Below are 21,767 nucleotides of genomic sequence, written 5' to 3'. Positions count from 1 at the left end.
TCAAAAAAGCACAGCTCCATAGCCCGGGCTGATGTGAGGGCCACTTCCATGGGAGGACGGCAAAGGCTCCGCTTGAAATGTACCCTTGCTTGTTTTCCTGTCCTTTGAAAGTGTCCATGTGTGTTCCGGGCTGCATCGAGCAACAACTCAGCTACCCTTGATGTGGAAAGTTCATTGTTTTATTATTATGCTGTGGTTTTAGTTTTTTTATGTGTGCACAGAAAGTGTTTTAAAGAAAAGTTTAACTGGACATTTTAATAATGTTAAATGAACTCCTGCCAGCTGCTATAAAAGAATAAGATGGGACAGATATGTATAAAAAAAAATGAAAAAAATCTGCTTATTAGCATTTTCTGTCCCAAGACAGCTGATGTCATAGCAGGAGCCTCTGGAGAGGACGGAGATCCTTTCTGCTAAATGAGCCCGTGAAATGATAGCATGAGATAAAACCAACAGTTTTTTTTTTTCACTTCAGTTAAAAAAAAAAATCTCCTTTGTGTATTGGAGTTTGTTTCTGTTTCCAAGCCCCATTCAGAGTGGCTGGTCCGGTTCAGGGGAGAACAGTTTTACATTACAACTGTGAAATCCTGGCATAAAGGCGTGCTTTGTGGTGCCCCATTATTTTCACACAAATATAGTCCATTGTCAGAGTGCTGAAGTTAATTTGATCAACATTGGGGACATTTAACTGTTTTGTTCCCTGAAAAGACTTGTTTCATGCTCATTTTCGGGGCATTCAAAAGCAATGATTGGCAGAAAAATAATGTTGCCGTTAACAATTCAAAGCAATTAGTTTCCCATGGGGAGGCAGTGGGCCGCACTGGCCACCACACAGCGATGCTTTGTCATTTTATGGAGGGTCATCAGTCAACTGTCAGAGTGATTCAAAAAGCCCTCCAATCTAAATGTTTCCCTTTAGGCTTTTCCCAGAACAACAGGCTGAAAGAGGAGAGAAAGGCCGGCTAGTTTCCAGCCAATAGACATGTTGAGCTGCAAGAGGGAGGACTGGATAATTGCAGGGGGGATCCTCCATAAAGCCAGAATGAATTTATTAAAGAGAGTGGTTGGTGTGTGTGTGTGTGTGTGTGTGTGTGTGTGTGTGTGTGTGTGTGTGTGTGTGTGTGTGTGTGTGTGTGTGTGTGTGTGTGTGTGTGTGTTGTCATAATGATCACATTTTCCAGTACAACTTCCGTGTCATAACATGTAGAATATAAATTATTTTTTTCCCAGTGAGTTTGTAAATGAAATCTTACATTTTTCTTGTGTGCATGTTTATGTAAACATGTGAGTGTGTAGTACCTCTATGGGATGCTGCCTTCTCACACTGGGAGGCCTGAAGGAGTTTCTCTCTCTCTCTCTCTCTCTCTCTCATACACACACACACAATTATAGACTGTATGTACAAGGTTTAGTATTATGGTCATCATTATAATTCTAATTAGTGCCAAGTAAACTAAAAATAAAATACTACAATTTCAGTCACCAGCTGGAGCTCAGTCCTCAGATGCCTTCAGCAGGTGAACTATTAAAAAATCTACATCTGTGCAGTTTTCATGAGGGAGGCAAAACTGTTTTTTTTTGCTTTTGTTTTTGTTTTTTTACACCAGGCAGGAAACGTACATGTTTCCACTCTAAATTTGGGCATTTCAACATCACATTATGTGGGGATTGACATTTGGAACCAGCCTCAAGTGGCCATCACAGGAAGTGCAGTTTTTGACACAGCAGTTTGGCTTCATTCTTGGTGCTCTTGAACAGCCCTGCCCAGTGATGCACATTCCCAAACACATTTTAAAGCAGTGGGGTGCTGGGATTGAGCTTGTTTTCCAGTCTGCAGTAACAGTTACAGAAAGATTTTTTTTTTTTTTTTTTTTTGGTCCGCTCCTAACTATATCTCAGAAAGTTGTTTCTACCTTTGCTGGCCGATGTCGTCTCTACTTGCTTATGTCTTGACAATGCTGTTGGCTTGAAGAGACCTATTTGCTAACTTCTGTGTGGCCGCTGAAACACCCTTTCACCCCCTCGGCATCTTATATTTCCTGCATGGTGTTCTTGTTGGGGTGGGCGTTACTAAGGAGATGGGGTGCTAACGAGGGAACGAGGGTAAGGCTGTCCTGCAGTGTCAAAGGTCCTGTCACAGGCCACCCTTGGCTTATTCAGAAAGACGTCACCAGCAGATTCTTCACAATGTTAACATTCTCCCAATTTCTCAACATTTACTTACAATAGATGACTGTGCTCAGCCCAGCTATTGTGTGCAAAGTTGAATCTGACTGGCCAACTTATGGTAAGTCATCTTGTCAATATAATCATGACATGGCCCCCAGTTGCACCCTCATAATCTCATAGAGTGTCTGTTTTGGCTGTGTTTAGCTGTCAATCAGTGTATAATCTGGAGTCATTGAGGCTGAGGCTGGTGGAAAAGAGAAACATTCAAATGTAGGTAAGCTTAGCATTGGGTATCACTGTGTGTGTGTGTGTGTGTGTGTGTGTGTGTGTGTGTGTGTGTGTGTGTGTGTGTGTGTGTGTGTGTTAGATTGAGCTGCTGATAGGAATATTTTCAGAGTCTTGGGCACATTTTTTTTCTCCATGGTACCATGTTTTTGTGAGAGTTGGAAGCAGAATCAGAAAGCGAGGAAGTCTAGCGGTGGCTTTGTGCTGGTGGTTTAAGGAGCCTGGGAGCAGAGTCTGGGGCCATGTTATAAATTAGCGTTTGACCCCAGTCTTTGTGTGGCCTCCTGGAAGGCCTGACGAAGGCCCCAGCCCAAACCTCAGCTAGAACGGGCCGTGTGAAGAGGCTCTTTCAGGGGTGTCACTGCGCGATGAATTGGCCAGGAGAAAGCATGTTTATAGACTGTGTAAAGGAGTGTGTCTTTGTGGGAGAATGTCACTGACACTGTTACAGTTTGTCTGAATGAACTGTGATGACGAGACTAATGGGGCCCCCCACCAAGGGTGAGGGTCAGTCAGACCTCATCACCCCACCCCCAAAAGTGCAGGACACCCCCCTGTCTCCCCCAGGCCCCTTTCACGCCCAGTAGCTGTAGCTAATGTTGCAATTCTTGGTCCATCCCCACAAAGGCCAAGAAAAAAGTCAACTTTCACACCAGTGAGTCACCATGAGTGCTTTAGGAAATGATCGTGTAAACAGAGTGTTACCTTCTGACCTGTGGCTGATACCTTGGAGGAGCAGACAAAACAGCCAGGCTGCGGGTATTAGACATGGCTGTTAGTAGGAGAAAGACCTCAGGCTCTGGAGAAACACACACACACACTTCTTCCTCCTTATCCTCCTCTCTCACTTCATCCACTCTTTCTTAAGGGTGACTGCATCACTTTCATCTCATCTTTCCTGTTCATCACTTAAATGTGTTCTCTTTTTTTTTTTTGCATTTTATTGTCTGATTTGTACATATCTGTTTGGATCATGCTCTCCACTCACAAAAGCACAGGTGGTAAATTCTCCATTAGCACAAGGAATGTAGAAGTTCCCACGCCTTTAAGAACTGCGTGACGTCTGTGTTCAGCCACTTTACTGCCCTCCATTTTGGCCAGCAGTATAAACTGACCACTAACCCTGTTTGGGTAGAGCTCAGTCTCTTAGCACCAAGATGTGAGGTCATTAATGACATCAACCCCAGTTTGGGTTCATGAAGAGCTACTGCACACATAGTCCTGTATAACTTGTGTATGTGCCAGAGGAGCCCATCTAATTGTCAAAATTTGCTGAGCCCACAGGTTTAAGTCTTTAATATGAGTAACTTTAAACTTATTGAGAGTGATCAATGACTGATATATTGGTGAATATATTGACCGATATCAGCTATTTGCTGATGTACCGGTATCAGCATTTCTAACACTCGATAAATGAAAATGTAAAAAGTAAAGGAGAGACAAGAGAAATGCCTTTCAATCATGTTATGAGTGTTGATGTTGTATAGCGCCCCGGGTAGCTGTGTTTGGAACGCCACAAACACGTAATCAGCTGATCCGAGCAGAAACGAGCAAAAACGAGCGCAAAAACGAGTAATTCACAACTTCTTGTGCCAATAATTATTTGTATTTTTAAACTAAATTATCATATTATCTTAGAAACAATTACACATAACAAATGTTACAGAAATCTGTTTATGTTTTGTGTGCCTGAAAGGGGAAAAAAATATTAGCAGATAAATCAAATTTTAAATCACCAAATATCGGTATTGGTCTTATGATTTGGGCTCTACATAAGACAGTAGGTAAACATTTTGTGGGAGAAACAGCCTGCAAGTATACGAATAAGTGGATTGAGGATGTGCATAATGCAGCAAGGGGGAGACAACACAATATAAGAAGAGTGCAGTGGATGGATGTGACATACAGGACAGTTCTTCCTCTGTTACACTGCAGGCGAGAGCATTATTGGTGATGGGATTAAGAAAGTGTGACCAAATGGAGTGACAGGATGCCCGGGAATTCCCATCAATATTTAGTTACTGTAATACTGCGCATGGACTGATGTTTTGTTTCCCCAGTACATGGTTTTATATCAAGTCTACATGTTTGCAAAGCAACAGAGCGCTTAAATTCACCCTGCAGAGGACAGAAAAAAAAGTAACATTTACACACACAAAAAAAACACAACAAAAAGATACAAGTATCAAGCATTCGGTGTATCAGTGACCAGCAGCCAGCCTTGTTTGAAGAGACGGTGGTTATTAGGATACCAGCTTTAAACAAAATATATGGAGAGCAAGTGCCATTTCCACTGCCGCACATGTGCAGTTTCTGCTTAATATAAGGGAATGTCAAACTGCATACTCTCTATTTAATATAATAGCTGTGTTCCCCGCCTCCTTACTCCAGTCACCTTCGCCTCGCTGCCACACAGAAAAGAAGTGGCTGTGCTTTACGACAGCCGGGCAGACTGAGGCCCAGCGCTAAGAAAAGCCTTCTTCTATCTTTACGGCCTCATAAATATATTGTTATCTGTGCCTGGGAAGTCCATGGTGAGATTTATCCGTGCGATTAGTGGAGATAGCGAGCCAAGCATCCTGAATCATTAATTACACAAGAGCTTTAATTTCCTATCTCTACTCTTTAGAAGAGACACTTTTAAGTAGGTGATGAGGCATAGGAGTTAATTATATGTCGCTTAGGTGCATTTCTTTTTTTTTTTTTTTTTAAAGCTCTGGGATGCTGGCGGTGTGGTGAAGTTCTGGAGATTTGGATGTAGTCCACATCGAGAGGATCTATATCCTGTGAATCCTCAGACAGTATACTGTTACGGTTTAAAGAAGCAGGGCTTTTAGTGCATTAAAACATTAGCTGGCATTAAAATGTGGTGGATTTTGAAGACCTTTTAAAAGGCATTAAAGGAGCTTTTTCAGTTGGTCAAACTCCCGCAGAACGGGGCAGCTTGAAGACGTTCTTTAAGCTGCAGTAGCCCACCGGGTACACGACCAACAAGTTTATTTGTTCTAACTTTGCTTTTCATGAAATAAAAAGACTTTAAGACAAGCTATAAAATAAAATGAGCATTAAAAGGAAGAGTAAAAAGTAAGTCACTCATTTGTTCCCAGTTTGATTCAATTAAAGTGAGCAACAAACAGAATTTACAGCAAAGATTCTCAAAGTGTGGCCCGCAGACCCTCAACTGTGCCAGTAATATAGATTTCACTTATACATACGCTGTGGCGTCAGGACCAGCATGTCATTTTAATACACATTTTGAAACATAAAACAGCAAAGTGTGCACAGCAGTGTCTGTTTGAAAGGCACAGAAACCCTTTCCACCATGGCCAACAAGTCCAAGCTGAGCTCCAGGCTCACAGGTGCCCATTCGCAGTCAGTCCTTCATATATCAGTGACAAGAGACGTATAAGAAAATTCTGGCATGCAGAAATCAGTGCCATAAATCTGTCAAGAATAATTTATGTTGGATGTTGTAGCACATTTCTCTCTCTGCCTACAGCGTCTCCTTTCTGGGATTTTAATGCTTAATAAATTAATGCCTGGTTTTTGACTTCAGTCACCTGCAGACTCTCTGAACTCAGTTATCAAAACTTTGGTGACCTCTGGTTTTGTGTGAGTCTTTCCCAGATGTGTGTGCATCATAAAAACCGAATGCTGCTCCTGTATGTCTTTACTTTAGCACCAAATCAGAAAATGAGCTTTGGCCCGAAACCTTTCAGTGCTTAATAAGTTTACAGGGTTAGGGCTAGTTTACTCACACGTTGATTCGCTCAGCAAAGTGAATTTTCTTTGCCGTCAAAGCAGATTGTCAAAGGAAATGATCACACTTTATTAATTTAATTGTGGTGTCAGCTGAGAATTGCTATTTCAAGCTGAAAGCTTGTTTACTCACAGCCCTCGCATGTATTTGCAACCGAAAGCAAACAAGACCCTAAAGATGAACCGGACTTGGATCATTTAAGAGCAGTTTGTGAGTCTCTCATTCATCTGTTTTGTGAGTTGTGAGACCTGCAAACATATCACTAGATTTATTTTTAAAGGCAAATGCAGCGATTTCATACGGTATTTTCCCAGAGTGCAAGCTTGTACATCCTCCTTCATACTAAATATGCTTTCATATAAAAAATAAGCTTTCATATAAAATGTTTCTGCTATTTTCTGCACGCAGGTAATAAATGCATGCTGAGTGCTGCAAATCTGTCTAAAGATTGGGTCAGGTCACAGAAAGATGTGAAAAAGCCTCACAAAATAATAAATAAATAAATGAGTAAATAATCAGTGCTAATTAAAGTGTTTGGACCACCAGGGGGTGCTGTGGCCCTCATGAACTTAGCCTGAGGTCAGAGGAATTGACAAACTTGTGACACCTCATGGTGATGATTGTTAAATCTTTTCTGTTATTTATATTTCCTGCTAATACTTACCGGTTGTGTGTGTGTGTGTGTGTGTGTGTGTGTGTGTGTGTGTGTGTGTGTGTGTGTGTGTGTGTGTGTGTGTGTGTGTGTGTTTTGAATGTTTTGCAGGATCACGGACCGGCGGTATGACAAGCTGCCATTTTTTGTCTTTGGTGACTTTAACTTCAGGTTGGACTCCAGGAAAGTTGTTAATGTGAGTGTTTTTCTACTATACTATATAGACAAATTAGATAGCTATCTGTTTAGATTATCTGGGTGATGTGGGGATTTAATGGCACAACAGAGTGCTAATGATGCACTGTATACACTTGTGGTTGCGTGCTCTCAAATTCATAGTAATACAGTATTGTGCCATAAAGTGTTTGTGTATGTGTGTTTGTGAGAGTGACCGCAGTATAGTAAAAGTGGTTTTAGAGCCCCACTGTCTCTTTAGAGTTATGACTCATTAAACTCTTCACTGTGGTTGGCCCAGCTGTGTTTGCCAACCGAGCCTCAGAGTGCATTGTTATGTTATGGTGCCATTCACAGCTCTTTCTCTCTCCCTTCCTCCCTGGCCTCCTTCCCTCCCTTCTCCCTCTTCCTTCTTCCTCCTCCTCCTCCTCCATCCTTCTTTTGGTGCAAATGTAGCCGTAGCTAAGGTCGTCATTTCGTATTCTCCTTGAGGAAATGTGGAAGTTGGTGGCATTGCAAATTATAGAAGACATCACAGACAGCGTTGTGGTAACAGAGCAGGAGAGACACTTGTTAGAGGAACCTCTCCAGCACAATGGTCCTCAAATCAGTGGGTCTGTTCAAGGTGTGGGCATTGTTCATTTCAACTGGAGCCCCATTCAGAGGAGAGGGAAGAGGAGGGGAGGTTTTCAGAATGGAGGGCTTGAATGTTTAAATGAGTTAGGAAGGACTTAACTTTGTGTGGCACACAAGAAACCTTTTGTAGTTTAGCCATCCCGGCACTAGGGGGGGCAGTAAATCACCATCTCTTTCGTGATGGCCAACTAAGCGGGATGGACATCACATGTTTTTACTCAGTGATCTATCGTGGGCATTGATTAATTGCCTCAAAGTTTATGCAGTACATTTGATTTTGGTGCTGTAATTGGGATCACATTAACCCGCTGGTCATGTGAACATGTGTTGCTTTGGAGATAATAAATACACAAACAGAATCCAGAACAGCAGATGTACAAACACACTGAGGCTATTCAGAAGTCAGCTTCTGCAATTATATGTCACCTGGCACACATTTAGGACACTACATTGATTTTCTATCAATGATAGACTGTTTTAAATCGTATAATCTCTGTGATAAAAGACCCAGTGTTCTAGGCATTCGGATATAAAGGAAAACTGTACTTTCAATGCCAGTACTGGCAGGGAATATGGATGCATTAAGCTGAAAGGAAAGCAGCCAATAAAACAAAGTCAGATGAGATGATTCAGAGCCTATGTGTGTTTATCCTCTGAAGCTAATTATAGATAACTCTCTCCTCATGTTTCCTGTCTTGTCCCCAGCTGCTCTGTGGTTGGTAAGCTCTCAACCTCTCCATGTCTCTGCCGCTCTGAAATGCTGTTTGAGTGCAGTAGGGGTCGTGACCCCTTTTCCAGGGATGTGTCAGGCTTGCATCAGTGTGTGTCCACCCCCCCCCCCTTCCCCCATCCATACAACTCTTTTCTTATGCACCTTAGCCCCATTCACTTACACATTCTCATCCAAAATGAACACACACACAAACCAAAATTTTTTAGACCTAATGACTCTGATTGATTCACCCTGTTTAAAGGGGTGTTGCAGCAATGCAGGGTGGTGCTTTTAAACTTCCCCTCAAGGAATTAGAGCACTGGGCTGAGGCATAAACTACACGCCAACATCACCTTTCTTTCAACCCTTAATGATGGTTCCTCAAACAATCCAAACATTTAATGGGATAAAAAAGGCTGATGATGTCATCCTAGCAAAATCAAGTGATCAACCTGTCTGCTTTAACAGCAACCTGCGTGTTAGCAGTAGAGAGAGCTGTGATGTCACCAATAAACAAATGGGTTGCAACCTTTGCGCAGGGTGTAACTCACAGCCGGGAGGCCGTTTTAAGTCCTTTAATGACAATTAATGTCAACAGGACAATTAGTGCACATCTACTGAAGTGCTTAACTGTAGATGGGCTGCTAGTGGATCGATTGTCCATACTTATCTGAAGATTGATTCAGGCACAGTGAGGCTGGAGCTCTCTTTCTCTGTCTGAGAGTCTCATTTTTTGCTTTTCTCACTTTTCTTTTTTTTTTTTTTTAAACCCCCCCCCCCCACAAAAAAAAAAAAAGCTGATAAATAGATGCTTGTGTGTACTTTTACTGTGTTAAGTGGATGAAATATTTGCAAAATTGAATGACTTGCCTTTCTGATTTGCTGAACATCAGGGACAACTCTCAAACACCCAAGGGGCTCCCTAGGCCTCACTTTGAGAATCACTGGATCAGAAAATACTCTAGTACATTTCTCTACAGCTGCACGCTACACCACTTCTCTTCTTCTCTGTCTCTTGTCCTTTGTGGGGGACTAGACTGTGGACAACCACTAGCCACTCCCATGTCACCCATCCTGCCTTGTGGGAGGGCGGATGGGACAGCGGGTATTTTAGGATGTATCCGTGTGTGCACAGAGAAGGAGGTGGGTTCGGAAGGCTGTGGGTTTGCCATTGTCACAGGGCAAATTCCAGGTGGCAAATTCCTGGCATGCTTGTGCGGCAGGATCAGTAACCAAAGGCCTGCGGCTGCCCCCCTCCTGCCCACCATGGGCAACCCCATTAATTGTGTCCGACAGAGGGAATTGGTTTCAATTGACCCCCATTCAGCAGCCCTTTGACTTGCAGACAAAAGACACAGCCACGTGGAGACTAATGCTTAGGCTGAGCAGCCTGGAGGTGGTCCAGTCCCCACCAACCTTCTCTCTGCTCTCCCATGGGTGTGATCATGATTTGGCTTGATCATGCTTTGCATCAGTGCTGATAAAACAAGAAAGTACAAAGGAAAAGTTTTGAAGATTTTGTCTGGTGAATCGTACATACAGTACTTCACAGTCCATTTATATCCCTTTATCAAGCACTCTTGTTGAAGCCACATTCAGGACAGTCATGACAAGCAGCCTAAAGAAAGATCATGCTACTGAAAACTGGCTGTATAATCATTCCCTAACATCCTACAGGGGATTTGAGTCTCAGGTTTTCAAGGAAGGAACTAAAACCTGTTAGCTGATATTCCAAAGGCCACATTTGGTCTTCTTCATTCACAGTCGAGGTCTGATACTAAAGCTCATTACAAGTGACTGTTAAGCTTTTTTTTTTTTAAAAAAAAGTGTCATTCTGTGAGGGAAACAGGCTGTCAACAGTGCTGTCTATTTTTTCTACAAAAGTTTCAGTACTGACAGTCGGGTGCAACTAAGTGTTCCTTATTTGATCACCTTTATATGTTTTGGTTCATCTTAGTATCCAGTAATAATCATTTTGTATAAGTAAGATAGAATTTGGACCATAAATAACATCAAAATTTCCTGCCCAGGGTGACATCTCTAGGGTTTCTCTAGGGTTCCTACAAAGAGGCCAGAAAACATCCTGATCTCCAGTGCACAGAAATACAGAAGAAATTCCTATTTAGAAATAAATATTAATCAATTAAATACAGAAAAGATTAATATTCACAGTTAAACACCGAGTAGCTGAGGATCTAGACTGAAATCACCAGTTAAGGACTGGAATGGCTTAAGGATTCCATACATGCACATTATTGCTATAACAAAAAAGAGAGCGAGCAGTGAGCATTGTCACTGTGGGATAGGTGCTGGATAAAATGTCAAGGAGATTTTTGAGGGGTTGCTATTTATATTTGTCTATTTTTTTTAACATACTTTTAGTACTGAATTGATTTTTTTACTGAGGCATTTATTCTTTTTTCAACTTCATGTCATCAAAAAAACTAAAATACAGACATTGACAAATGAAAAAAATGTAGTCCTACACAAACCACTAGTCACTGTGTTTTAAGGTGGCAACAGTCAACTTGTTGTACACTAGAAAAAAAAAATCTTAGTATTGAAGTCTGTCACCATCCTTTTAACCTACAGTTGCTCCCAGGTTGGGATCCCAGTTAAGAAACCACGTCACATAACCCTTGTTGAGCCGTTCACGCCTGCACCGAACACTGTTTTTCCTCGGTTCCACGCTTCAGTCAGAAGGTGGCAAAAGATGGCGTGTGTTAAAGAGTGTGTGTGTGTCCCTCGAGGTGGCCTGTGGCTGTGAATCAGCAGTGTCGATGACAGGCTCAGGGCTCTGTGCCTGGACTCCTAGTATATTTAAAATCCCTCCTAATTAAACTTAATAGAATGTAAATTTAATATCTGCAGAGATTGTGTGCTGCTGGCTAGCCTGCTCCAATTTAAGGATTGATAGAGGCCAGCAGGGAGGTTAATTGCTGACTTGATCTACTGTCCCCATGACATGGTGTGGGGCTGTTTTAATTGGGCCTGATCTGCTGCTACACGGACAGATTTCATTAGACTAGCTGGCCTCTCATTGACTGGAGAGAGACTAAGATTAGCACCCCCTGTCTGCACCTGCAGGAAGCGCAGAGGGCTGGATCAGGCATCAATCTTCCTTCCTTTGTCCTGTGTCCTTTCTCTTGCTTGAACAGCATGAAATTAAAGGTGGGGCCCTAGACTAGCCCTACTCCTAATGAATGCTGTAAAATGCATAGTAATGACAGACCAGCATGATAGATCATTCATTTTTCACACAGTGCAATCACTCAATGCACATGCTCATGAAAGTGGGAGCAGAATTACAAGCAAACGTTTTTTTTGGATGGCATGAGTTCTCATGACTGTCATATTTTCTTATTGCATCATGTGGGTGCAAGGACTTCAGTAATTTCCAATCTACAGGCACCTTATTTATTCCTTAGTAATAAATAAATCAGCATATTGTCTTATAGTTTTTATACTTATTTGTTTTTTTTCTGTAAGCACGAAGTACCGCAGCAATTTCCTAATGCTGTGAACCTGTTCACCCATATGGCAATAAAACCTTCTGATTCTGATTCTGATTCTGATACAGGTGTCAGTGTTCAAACAATGAAAGGAAACAAACATGTATATTTGCATGTTATCGGGAGTGACTAACTGAAACCAGCAGCAGTTCATCAGGTAGCTGATGCCCATTGTCCTGGCTGCTGAACCTAGCCTCGGTAAATAATTTGCACTAGTAAAGGCTAAACAATTTTCCCTTTTTAGCCTGACTTTGACTAGCATGGGTTTATCAGGCCAGCTATAAATCAAAAGGCAGCCAGTGTAATTAAGTGTACACTACATTAGTCAGGCTAATTAATTTTGGGGGCCATCCATCCATTAACCAGCGGGCCAGCACTGATTGGGCCTCTGTTCTGTGGAACCCCTGACACTGGGGACTGCGACCTTCCTTGGCTGCCCTCATCTTTCCAGATACACTCATGCATTTATACCCAGAGACACAGATGTATACACACACATATATGTACCAAGTCTTTTGGAATTTGACTAAAAATCTTACTACACCTAGAAGGGCACTTAGAGAGCACATCTTCAGCCAAGGCTATTACCCTATCTTGCAATTTTAAAGAGCAACCCAGAGCTGCTTGGAAATTTAATGCATTTTTCTTTTGCCTATGACTCACCTCTCAACAACGTTTAATGAAATTCAGCCTGGATGCTGTTGCAGAATCTTGCTGACAAACAGTTGGACAGCAGAATGAATAAATGACACTGATCACACACCTGTGCCTCTGCCTGTGTGGAGGTATGCATGTTTTTGTGTCAGAATTCTTGAGCACGGTGTTGTTAGCGAGGCTCACTGCGAGGAGGCATTGGAGTGCTGTGTTTGACTATTTTATTGCTACACCAAATTGTATTGACAAATCCCCTACATGGTTTGTGGTAGTCTACTAAATCAATACACTTTTCCATGAAAGACTACCCACCTAACATTGTTGTAATTGTCCTGATGCAATAAACCTCATCCATTTACTACACCATGCAAGTCAAAATAGAGTTATTAGCACCTACTATTTGACCTACGCCTCTTTATGGCCTCACTGGTTAGACATGCGGAGATATTTCCTTACAATACAATAACGACATATTATCTGGCAAGAAGAGCCCAATCTATCACAATGAGTGCCCATTATATCACTGATAACCCATCTGGATATAGAGGGAGACTATTCCCACTAGACAACAGAGCCTGTTCTCTCTCTCTTCTCTCTGTTTGCTTTCGATGCTAATGAATACAGCGCTGGAGACACAGAGGAAAAACGAGTTCAGCTATGAGGGCGTAAACTTGAGAGATGCAGCTTTGATGGCAGCGCTGTCCATGTAATTAAAACCCTGGCAAATGAAGAACAAGCAGTGGCTTCTGTTGGTCCTGCTCATTAACAACAGGCCGTTTGAGCCCGGCGCCAGCCATTGTGTACTTGGGGGAGGTGGGGAGGGGCACTGTGACTGGCAGCTGGGAACACCATGCCAACGGTGGGATGGCGTGACAAACCGAGCCAAGGATGAGCGCAGAGCCTGGCACCGGCAGGGCCCCGGGACGGAACGTTGCCTTGTAGGCCCCTGGGGTCGGTCTCGGTCGGGGCTGTAACCTGAGTTACCCTGCAGCCCCTCACTGCTGCTGTCTTCTCCAGCTGGAGCCATTGTTGAGATGTTTCTTCTTCCTTCACACTTATTCTGTTAAGCAGCTGATTGACGGGTCCAACAGCAGCATTTTGGGGTTATGAGATTTCCACCAAGTTTATTATGCTATGGCTGCTTTTATTTTGGTAGTGAAGTTTTTCTGTAAGCTAATTCAATAACTATACCTAATTCTAATACATTAGAAATATAAAAGCTCATCCATAAAAGCTAGTTGCTTTAAATGCTCCTAAATAATTATCCTGTTGGTCTCCTTTTGTCATTCAATCTGTCCATTTATTTTTTTCCCCATAAATTAATCTGTCTAAAAATGTCTATGCACCATCACATTAGAGCCACAGTTAAAGATCATTTTTATTATCAGTTAATCTCTTGATTATTTTCTCATTTAACTGACTAAATGTCTGGTTTTTAAAATGTAGGGAGAAAGTCTCTCCTTTCACAAAGCCCAAACTGACATCTTTTAATTGCTTCCTTTGTCCAACCAGAAGTTTAAAAAAAAAAAAAACAGTTAATGTATTTCTCCAGTTTATTTTTCTTCTAAAGATAATAAATAATCAGTCAATTAACAAATGAAAAGCACATTGTAAGGTGAAGCATCTTTAGTGCGTGATGTCTTTAAGGGTTCCAGAGAGAGAGAGAGCGTTTTATATAATGCAGTTTAAATTATTTACAGCTTAATTAAAATAATGGAGATTTACTATTGGCTCATGTCATGCTATAATACACACAGTGTAGTTGATAAGTTTTATGCAAACAAGATAAATATTTCAAATTGATTTAGTGATAAAATCTGATCTGTCTGTGAATTCCAGTGGACTCACTGTATGACTTTTTTATTTAATCCATCACTTTGTCTAAGCAATGTAAGAGCTCTATAAATCACGAATAATCAACTTTGGCTTCCACCACAGTCTTTCTTTATGTTTTGCTTTATTGATGGTTTGTCTCATCTTCTGTTAGTCAGAATGGACCCCGGCTTTGAAAAGCCCAGGGAGGAACAGCAACAGCTAACAGTGATGCTATTATTTAGTCCAGATGAAATGTGGCATAAACTGTGAAGGATAGGGATCTCTTTGTGCCTGGTACATAGTGTCCGACTTGTATGATGTCAGTCTATTTTTGACTAATGCAGTCCTCAGCCTTTGTAAACCAGAGCACAATAATAGTTTTTTTCTGTCTCTTTGAAGGATGGAGTGGTTCCCTAGCTAACACATGTTGACTCTGAGTTGGGTTGTGTGCAAACGTGCACACACGCTGTGTGCATTGCTATATGCAACATTTTAATCATTTTGCATATAATGCCACAAGAAGCGGTCTCTGTCTCTGTGCTGCACGTGGTTGAACTCAACAAGTCGGCCACAATTCCTGTTCAGTTCAGGCATTTATTTACCTCGTGGTGTTTGAGTGCTTGGGCTCATTCCACTGCAAACCTAAAAAGTGATGACAAAACATTGTGCTGTTGTTAAGGAAGCCAGCAAGCCTGCAAGGATTATTTAAACAACTTGGCCCACAGGTTTCCCAGTGTGAATCTTTACTGTCAGCGGCAGAGCAATGTTACTCCACAATGGCTCATTGTAACACAGCTGTAAACCCAGTGTTGGCACCACGGGCTTTTAAACAACTCTGCCCACCGACATTAAAAGTCACCAGGCTCCATTCACATCCACGCACAAATATCCCATCATATTTAAGAGGGCCCATTAAAGGCCACATTGAGAATTCATGGGCTTTTCTCTCGCTCTCTCTTGTGATTTATCTGTGACGACCATATTGCCAGGCCATTTCAGAAGGAGTGGCTCTAGTTTTTGTCTTAGAGGAGGCCCAAAACAAAGCATCTCTGGCCCATTTCTCTGACAGGGCCTCCTCTTTCAGGGGACAGTGAGAGCCGGGGCTGGCCTAACATCTGTTTGTGTCCAGAGCCAGGCGGGACCGGAGCACAGCGTGCCTCGGTCGCCCCCTTCTCCTCTCCATGGGGGTCTTTGTTCCCGATTTCATGCTATCAGAGCGGCAGCATGTTTTCCTGCGCAGAGCTGTCACTGGCATAAAAGGCCCTGAGTGGGGTCACATCAAGAGGGATGGGCATGAAAAATTGGTAAAATGTATCACAAAGCCCACCCACTAGATGGTTGCCTAGCACCCTGTGGCTGGGTGTCAAGACCCCTCCTCCTCTGGTACCTTCCCTTTTCCCCTTTCCTTTGCTGAATTACACCTCTCTCTCTCTCTCTCTCCCTCTCTCTCTCACCCTGGTGGACAAGCACATCATTTAGATGAAATGGTGCAAACAAATTAAAGGGTGGTGCTCCAAATGAATCACTGTTCTTTGTGTGTGATGAGGGTTTTGTGCCTCATCAGGGCCCTCCCAGTAGGAAGGAAGCTGGTCACCTGCCGCCCTGCCTGACTGGGGGGGGGGCATCAAATGCTCTGCAGCCCAGGAGAAGAAAAACAAAAATGTATTTGCTACACCTACAGAAACTGGTGTTTTAAAATTTGGTGAAATGTGTTTGAGTCTTAAAAAAGCTGTGAGCATAAGAACGAGTCTTTGGGATAGCGGCGCATCTCGTTTATAGTGCTAACCACGCTCCAGCCTCTTTTAAAGCGTACAGAATTAGACTCTCATTAATTGTTTGGACCTGATTTTTATCGAATACCAGAGTAATGAACTCAACATACTCTGTGCTTATTGGACCACCACTAATCACCAATCACTGATTGGGTCTTCGATATTCCCTAATTGACTTAGCAACGACAAATTACCTCGCTGTCGGTTTCCTTTAATTGATTCCTGCAGTTTAGAGCTGCTGAGGAACAGGTAAATTAAATGAGAGAGCAATGTTTTCAGGTGCTTACTAAGTGTTTATACTCTATCAATAGCACTGCTGCCGGCTATATTTTAATGCGCTACAATGATTGCTTCACGGTCGGATGTGAATTTGTTTTCTCATTACCAGGATAAATGCAGTCTTTAAGTCTGAGGTGTTAAAAAGAAGTCATGAATGGCTGCAGTGCTGCTGGCTACTCCTTCACATCACAAAGCTCCCTTTTTTGGAAATGTAACAACTGCAGCTAACAACATTCAAATGAATGGCTATTGAGCAATTTAAGCATGCACGGCTTTATTGAGAGGTTAAGAGAAGCTGGTACGTTAAACAGGCTTGCAGACATCTGCCGTGGTTGGTTTCAAAGTGCTGACTAAAAGTGGCAGGGGAGGTTTCTCAGATTAAATCTCTCATTAGGTTTTCTTTGTACAGGTGGCAGTAATGTGTCAAGAGCCCGGCCTGAGACAATGTCCTCCTCTTACTGGGACTAATATGCCTCAGGAGAGCCCACCCTCCTTTTACTGCCACTACTTTACACAGAGACACAGTCACAATGAAGCATCTGGTGGCCTTTTCCTGTGTAGAAAGCTTTTCCATGGCTATTGTGTCAGCTGCAAGTGTGCATGTGTGAGAGAAAACAACAGAGAGATCATGAGGCTTAGTGCATTTCTGGAGCTCAAGCCGACTTGTTGAAGTAACTGTGCGTTTCTGTTTGAAACTTTACTTAAATAGATGATTTCTGAATAACTGCTCTCAGCTCCGAGCTTGGGTGGGTGGGTGGGCGGGCGAGTGCGTGCTCGTGCATCTGTGTGTGTATGTGTGTGTTAAAAAAAAAAAAAAAAAAGCCCAGTAGTTGGAGGTCACAGGGGTCAAAGTGATGAATTTTTATAGGCCTGTTCCCTGTGTTTCAGCCCTGTCCCTTTCTCTGCGCGCTGCACTGCCTCTCAAAGACAACCATGCAGGGCAATTTGTCCTGCGGGGCCCGGCAGAATGGGCCAGCAGAAGTTAAATACCAGGGGCGAACACACACACACACACACACACACACACACACACACACACACACACACACACACACACACACACACACACACACACACACACACACACACACACACACACTCACACACAAAACATATACATACATTCAGTTTCTGTCTCTCTCACACACCCCTCTGTCCTGTTGTCCTGAATGATTTGTGGCCTGTCCATTATCCATTCCGAGGGGACAAATGCTTTTGGTCTGTTTCTGAAGGTAAAGCCAGAATGGCAGCCCTCATTGTGCCATTGTTTTTAGAGAAGTTTCCCAGATGTTATAATACACAAGATAAATAGGTCACATTATCACTACCTCGCACGCCCTCTTACCTCTTACCAAGCTCGTTTTTTTGGCAAGGGCGTGGCAGGTTAGGGGACCTCCTATGACACACACACACACACACACACACACTGCCTTCATCATCAGCTCTCACCACTGCCCAGGGAGTTCATGGAAAGGAGTGAAAGTTTTGTGTGTCTTACTTGGTGTTAGTGGAGCTAGGCCAGGTTTACCGGGGTCAGCCGCCGACCAAGTGGGTCACTCAGACTAACTTGCTGTCCACTCTCATCTCACCTCCATGCTGAATATACCCTTCCCCGCTGTGTGTGTGTGTGTGTGTGTGTGTGTGTGTCAATGATGAATCCACTGTGTTTGGAGACATTAAATTAGCCAGCCACAGGGAGAGCGGAGTGGATAACTCTGGCTTGTGTCCAGTCAGATGAGGTGGGGAGGGTCACAGCTGATTTACTGGCTCTCCTGTGTAATAGCTGGCAGGAAAGCAGGAGGCCGAATTTGTTGTTGGCTACTTTGGATGCCCCCTTCTTCCCTCATTCGTGCAGATGTCGCAATCACGCATGCGGGATGAGCGTGATGAATGACGGCGAACGGAATAAAAGCGATCGGAGTGCTAAGCAATTCACGCTGAACCTGCCACCCCCGCTGGCACACCTTAACTCAGCTGGCAGCCCCGCTTTGCGTGGCAGTGAGAAAATAATGGCGCATTCTGACAATGCCAGTGCCCCTGCTGACACAGAGGGGAGCCCCTGTCCCCTGCCTCTAGTAATGAAGAATGAATAGTTAGCTCATTGTCCACTCATCCTCTGTCTCTCTCTGCGCACACACTCTCATACGTTCTCCAACTAATTGAAGTTTAATCACTGAGTTCTAAATGTGCTCAGTGGATTGTTATATTGGTGGAAGATGGTTTGGTTAATCATTGAGATATGAAACTGAAGCGGGGGGGGGGGGTTACATTGGCTCATCATTTGTTCTGGCACAGATTTCTGCTACTTTTTGTAGTTTGGTGAGAAAAAAATTATGCTTTGGTGAACCAAGAATAACTCATTAGATCACATTTGTGGAACCCAAGGCCTGCTGGCAATCAAATTTTAATCTGGCCTGCCTTTCACTTTAGGTTCTCCCTCTGCTCTCCACAGTCTAAACCCAACACCTTATTGACAGGCACACACACACACACACACACACACACATACACACCTCTGCTGAACATACAACAAAAAAGCTTGTTAACACAGAACAGCATAAAAAAAAGAAAAGTTAATATTGAAGGCAGACTGTATAAAGTGAGGTGGGAAATCCATCAGGTAGGTTGGGACATGCATTTTACGTTAAATAAAAGCGTTTAATAAACTCTGTAATTTTCCAAAGTTACCTGTAGTGAAACTGACTTTGACACCCTTGTTCCAGATCATGCGTTGCTTGGGGAATTCACACCATCTATGATAATAAATATATAATCTGCTGAAAAAAGGATATGCATCACGCTTTCATCTATTTTCTTTTGAGCCAAGAAAATGTCAAACATGGAGCCGAAAAGATGTAATTTAAATCCTATTTGTCTCTGAAGCCTTTGTAGTGTCATTTTAATTGAATCCTCTCTTCTGTTTATGCTTTCCATTAGTCTTTTTCTCCTTTAAATGTTGACTTGTGGAACAAACCCCTGCGCATTGTCAGGACAGCTATGCTGCTGTGTGCTGTTTCTTAGTGTTTAAGTTGGGCACAGTGGATCACCTCCATCTGCTGGCAGCACCATAGACAGAAGGCTTGACTGTGTGTGTGTGTCTTTGGTCTTTGAAGTGGGACAGATTGCTTTAACCTCTCTTCAAGGAGAGCAGCTGGAATAGAGAGCTCCTTTAAACAGCCGCTTCCTCCTTCGACAGTCATGAGATTATCCTCCATTGATGCACAAAGCCAGCACCTTCCCCAGCAGCCTCTTTTCCCAGCCCCCTGGCCTCTGGCCCCGGACAAACACTCAGTGTTGACCTGTGACCCATAATGCAGAGATGTAATGCCAAGTCACTTTGCAGGGTCAGTTAAAGAGGCCACAGGAGTGAAGACATCCTTACTGTCCATTGGACTACAGCTGTGTACCCTGACAGCTGTCTGTTAATATTTTCCGTTTGCCTGTATCCCTCTCCTCCCCGCAGACTAATTGGCATGCATCAAATGAGAAGCCAATTGCAGCCGCATGAATTATGGTAATGTCATTTAAGGTGGTCAGTGAGGTCATTTCTACGTTTAATGTGCTTAGGGAGCTGCAGCTCTGAAGGAAGATATCTGTTCAGAGATTCTGCACAAGCACCTGGGCTCTGCTGGCCTTTAGTGACAGCATGGGGTTCTCATTTTTCCCATCCCAGTGTTTGGTGTGCAGATCTTATGACAGAGCCCCTGGGATGAGCGAGAGCTGTATGTGTGTGTGTGGGTCTTAAACAAGTGGGATGTTTGTCACCGTCGACGACAGCAGGAGAGCTCTGATCAATCGAGTGCAATCAACCACCGCCAACGGCACTGATTATTCGGTCATTAAACATAAGAATGGATCAATCGTTCACGTGCGCAGATGTCCAGAGCTGGATACCTAAAGGTCCGTCTGCACCAGGAGTTATCCATGTAAAATACCTATTATTTTCCAAAGGGCCAAACACAACGTCTGCAGCTGGAATCATTTGTTTGCCTTAAATTAAAATGATTCAGTTCCTTCAAGAATCCGAAGCAGAATCATTCTGGGAAAATACATTTTTCCCACAAGAAAAGGCATTAGCTAATTGTCTTTTTTTTTTTTAATTGAATCCTCCCAGCAGTGACACTCTTGGCACAGGATATAGACCTACATGAATACAAAACCTATGGAGCAATGATCTCACTGGGAATTACATCATTCTATTCTTCTAGCCGGAACCTGTATGTATCATCTCCTGTCTGTTCATATCTACATGCATTCAATTATGCAGGTGTACCACAGCCAAACTCGGGTATCGCTTACTGGATTATTGAAATCATTTGAACATGAATGGAGAGGCTATTTCTGTCCTTTAAATATTGATACTTATTGCGCCAGCAAGCGGTGTAAGCTGCTGGCTTCAGTCGTGGCTGTGAAGTGGCCAGGGATTTCTGCTTGACTGATTTTTGGATTTGCAAAGCGGGCGACAGAAGGGCACCCGCTTGGAAGAATTACTGGACCCCCGATGCTTGTAGAAACCAGAAACATTAGGGTGAATTTAATAACCATATTTTAAAAATGCTAAATTCACCACATTTCTACATTTTCTTGAACATTTAAGAGTTTTTGCTGATTGATGTCTTACAGTTGTAAAAAACTATTATGTATTATATTACAGTATGCCACATTTAGCAGTAATCGGATACCCCAAAATGACTTATTTTGATTGTCTTTGCTAGCTGTGGCTACAATGACTTTTTGACGGGGAAAGTATCTCTTGCCCTTCTCACTAGCTCCTTCTTTGGCCTATTCATTGCACAAAGCTGCTTAAGCACACTTAAGCGCATTAGCATTCGGCTGCCAGGGGACCATATTGACCCTGCATTTGGAAGGCCTAAATGAGTGAAGGATGGAGCGATTTGTTAGGGCTTTAGAAAGTTGCTTTTGGGGGAGTGGGGGTAAGCATGAAGGAATGGGTTTGAGGCAGTGGGGGGGGGCTCAAGGAGCTGTTCCACTTTCTCTCAGGGCATGGTGTTTGTTCTAATGTGGTGTGCCATTTCTTCATGGCCGAAGCAGGACTGATTTGTGACATTTCGGTCTAAAGGGCCTTTTTCTGCTTGCTATATTGGCTTGACCCGATTATCAAATCTGTGCTTTGAATTTCAATCAGGTCACTGGCTCTCTGCTGTGCGGTATGGGAACCACTAGCTAAGGGATTTCCTCATTCAACTGTCTTCAAACACAGATGGCCGAATGTTTAACTAATTGTTAAGAGAGTCCACAAAGAGGAATTTAACCATGCACACAGACCATGGGGTCAGTACATAGACCCAGATAAAGAGAGGGGACAGTGAGGTGGTAGTTTGTGGGC

At 43.0% G+C, this 21,767-nt stretch overlaps 1 protein-coding gene across 2 annotated transcripts in view; it reads left to right on the top strand.

The window, feature by feature from the left end:
- The window catches only part of inpp5a (inositol polyphosphate-5-phosphatase A), a 147,567-nt gene that overhangs the window by 102,331 nt on the left and 23,469 nt on the right, over positions 1-21,767 (top strand). For both annotated transcript variants that reach the window (XM_030748132.1, XM_030748133.1), the window contains exon 9: positions 6,978-7,062. In XM_030748132.1, coding sequence (XP_030603992.1) covers positions 6,978-7,062 — 85 coding nt within the window. The remainder of the gene's footprint in view (positions 1-6,977; positions 7,063-21,767) is intronic.

This window comes from Archocentrus centrarchus, chromosome 15, assembly GCF_007364275.1.
Source record: "Archocentrus centrarchus isolate MPI-CPG fArcCen1 chromosome 15, fArcCen1, whole genome shotgun sequence".
In the NCBI taxonomy this organism is placed as follows: Eukaryota; Metazoa; Chordata; class Actinopteri; order Cichliformes; family Cichlidae; genus Archocentrus; species Archocentrus centrarchus.
This window is presented reverse-complemented; position numbering and strand designations above follow the sequence as displayed.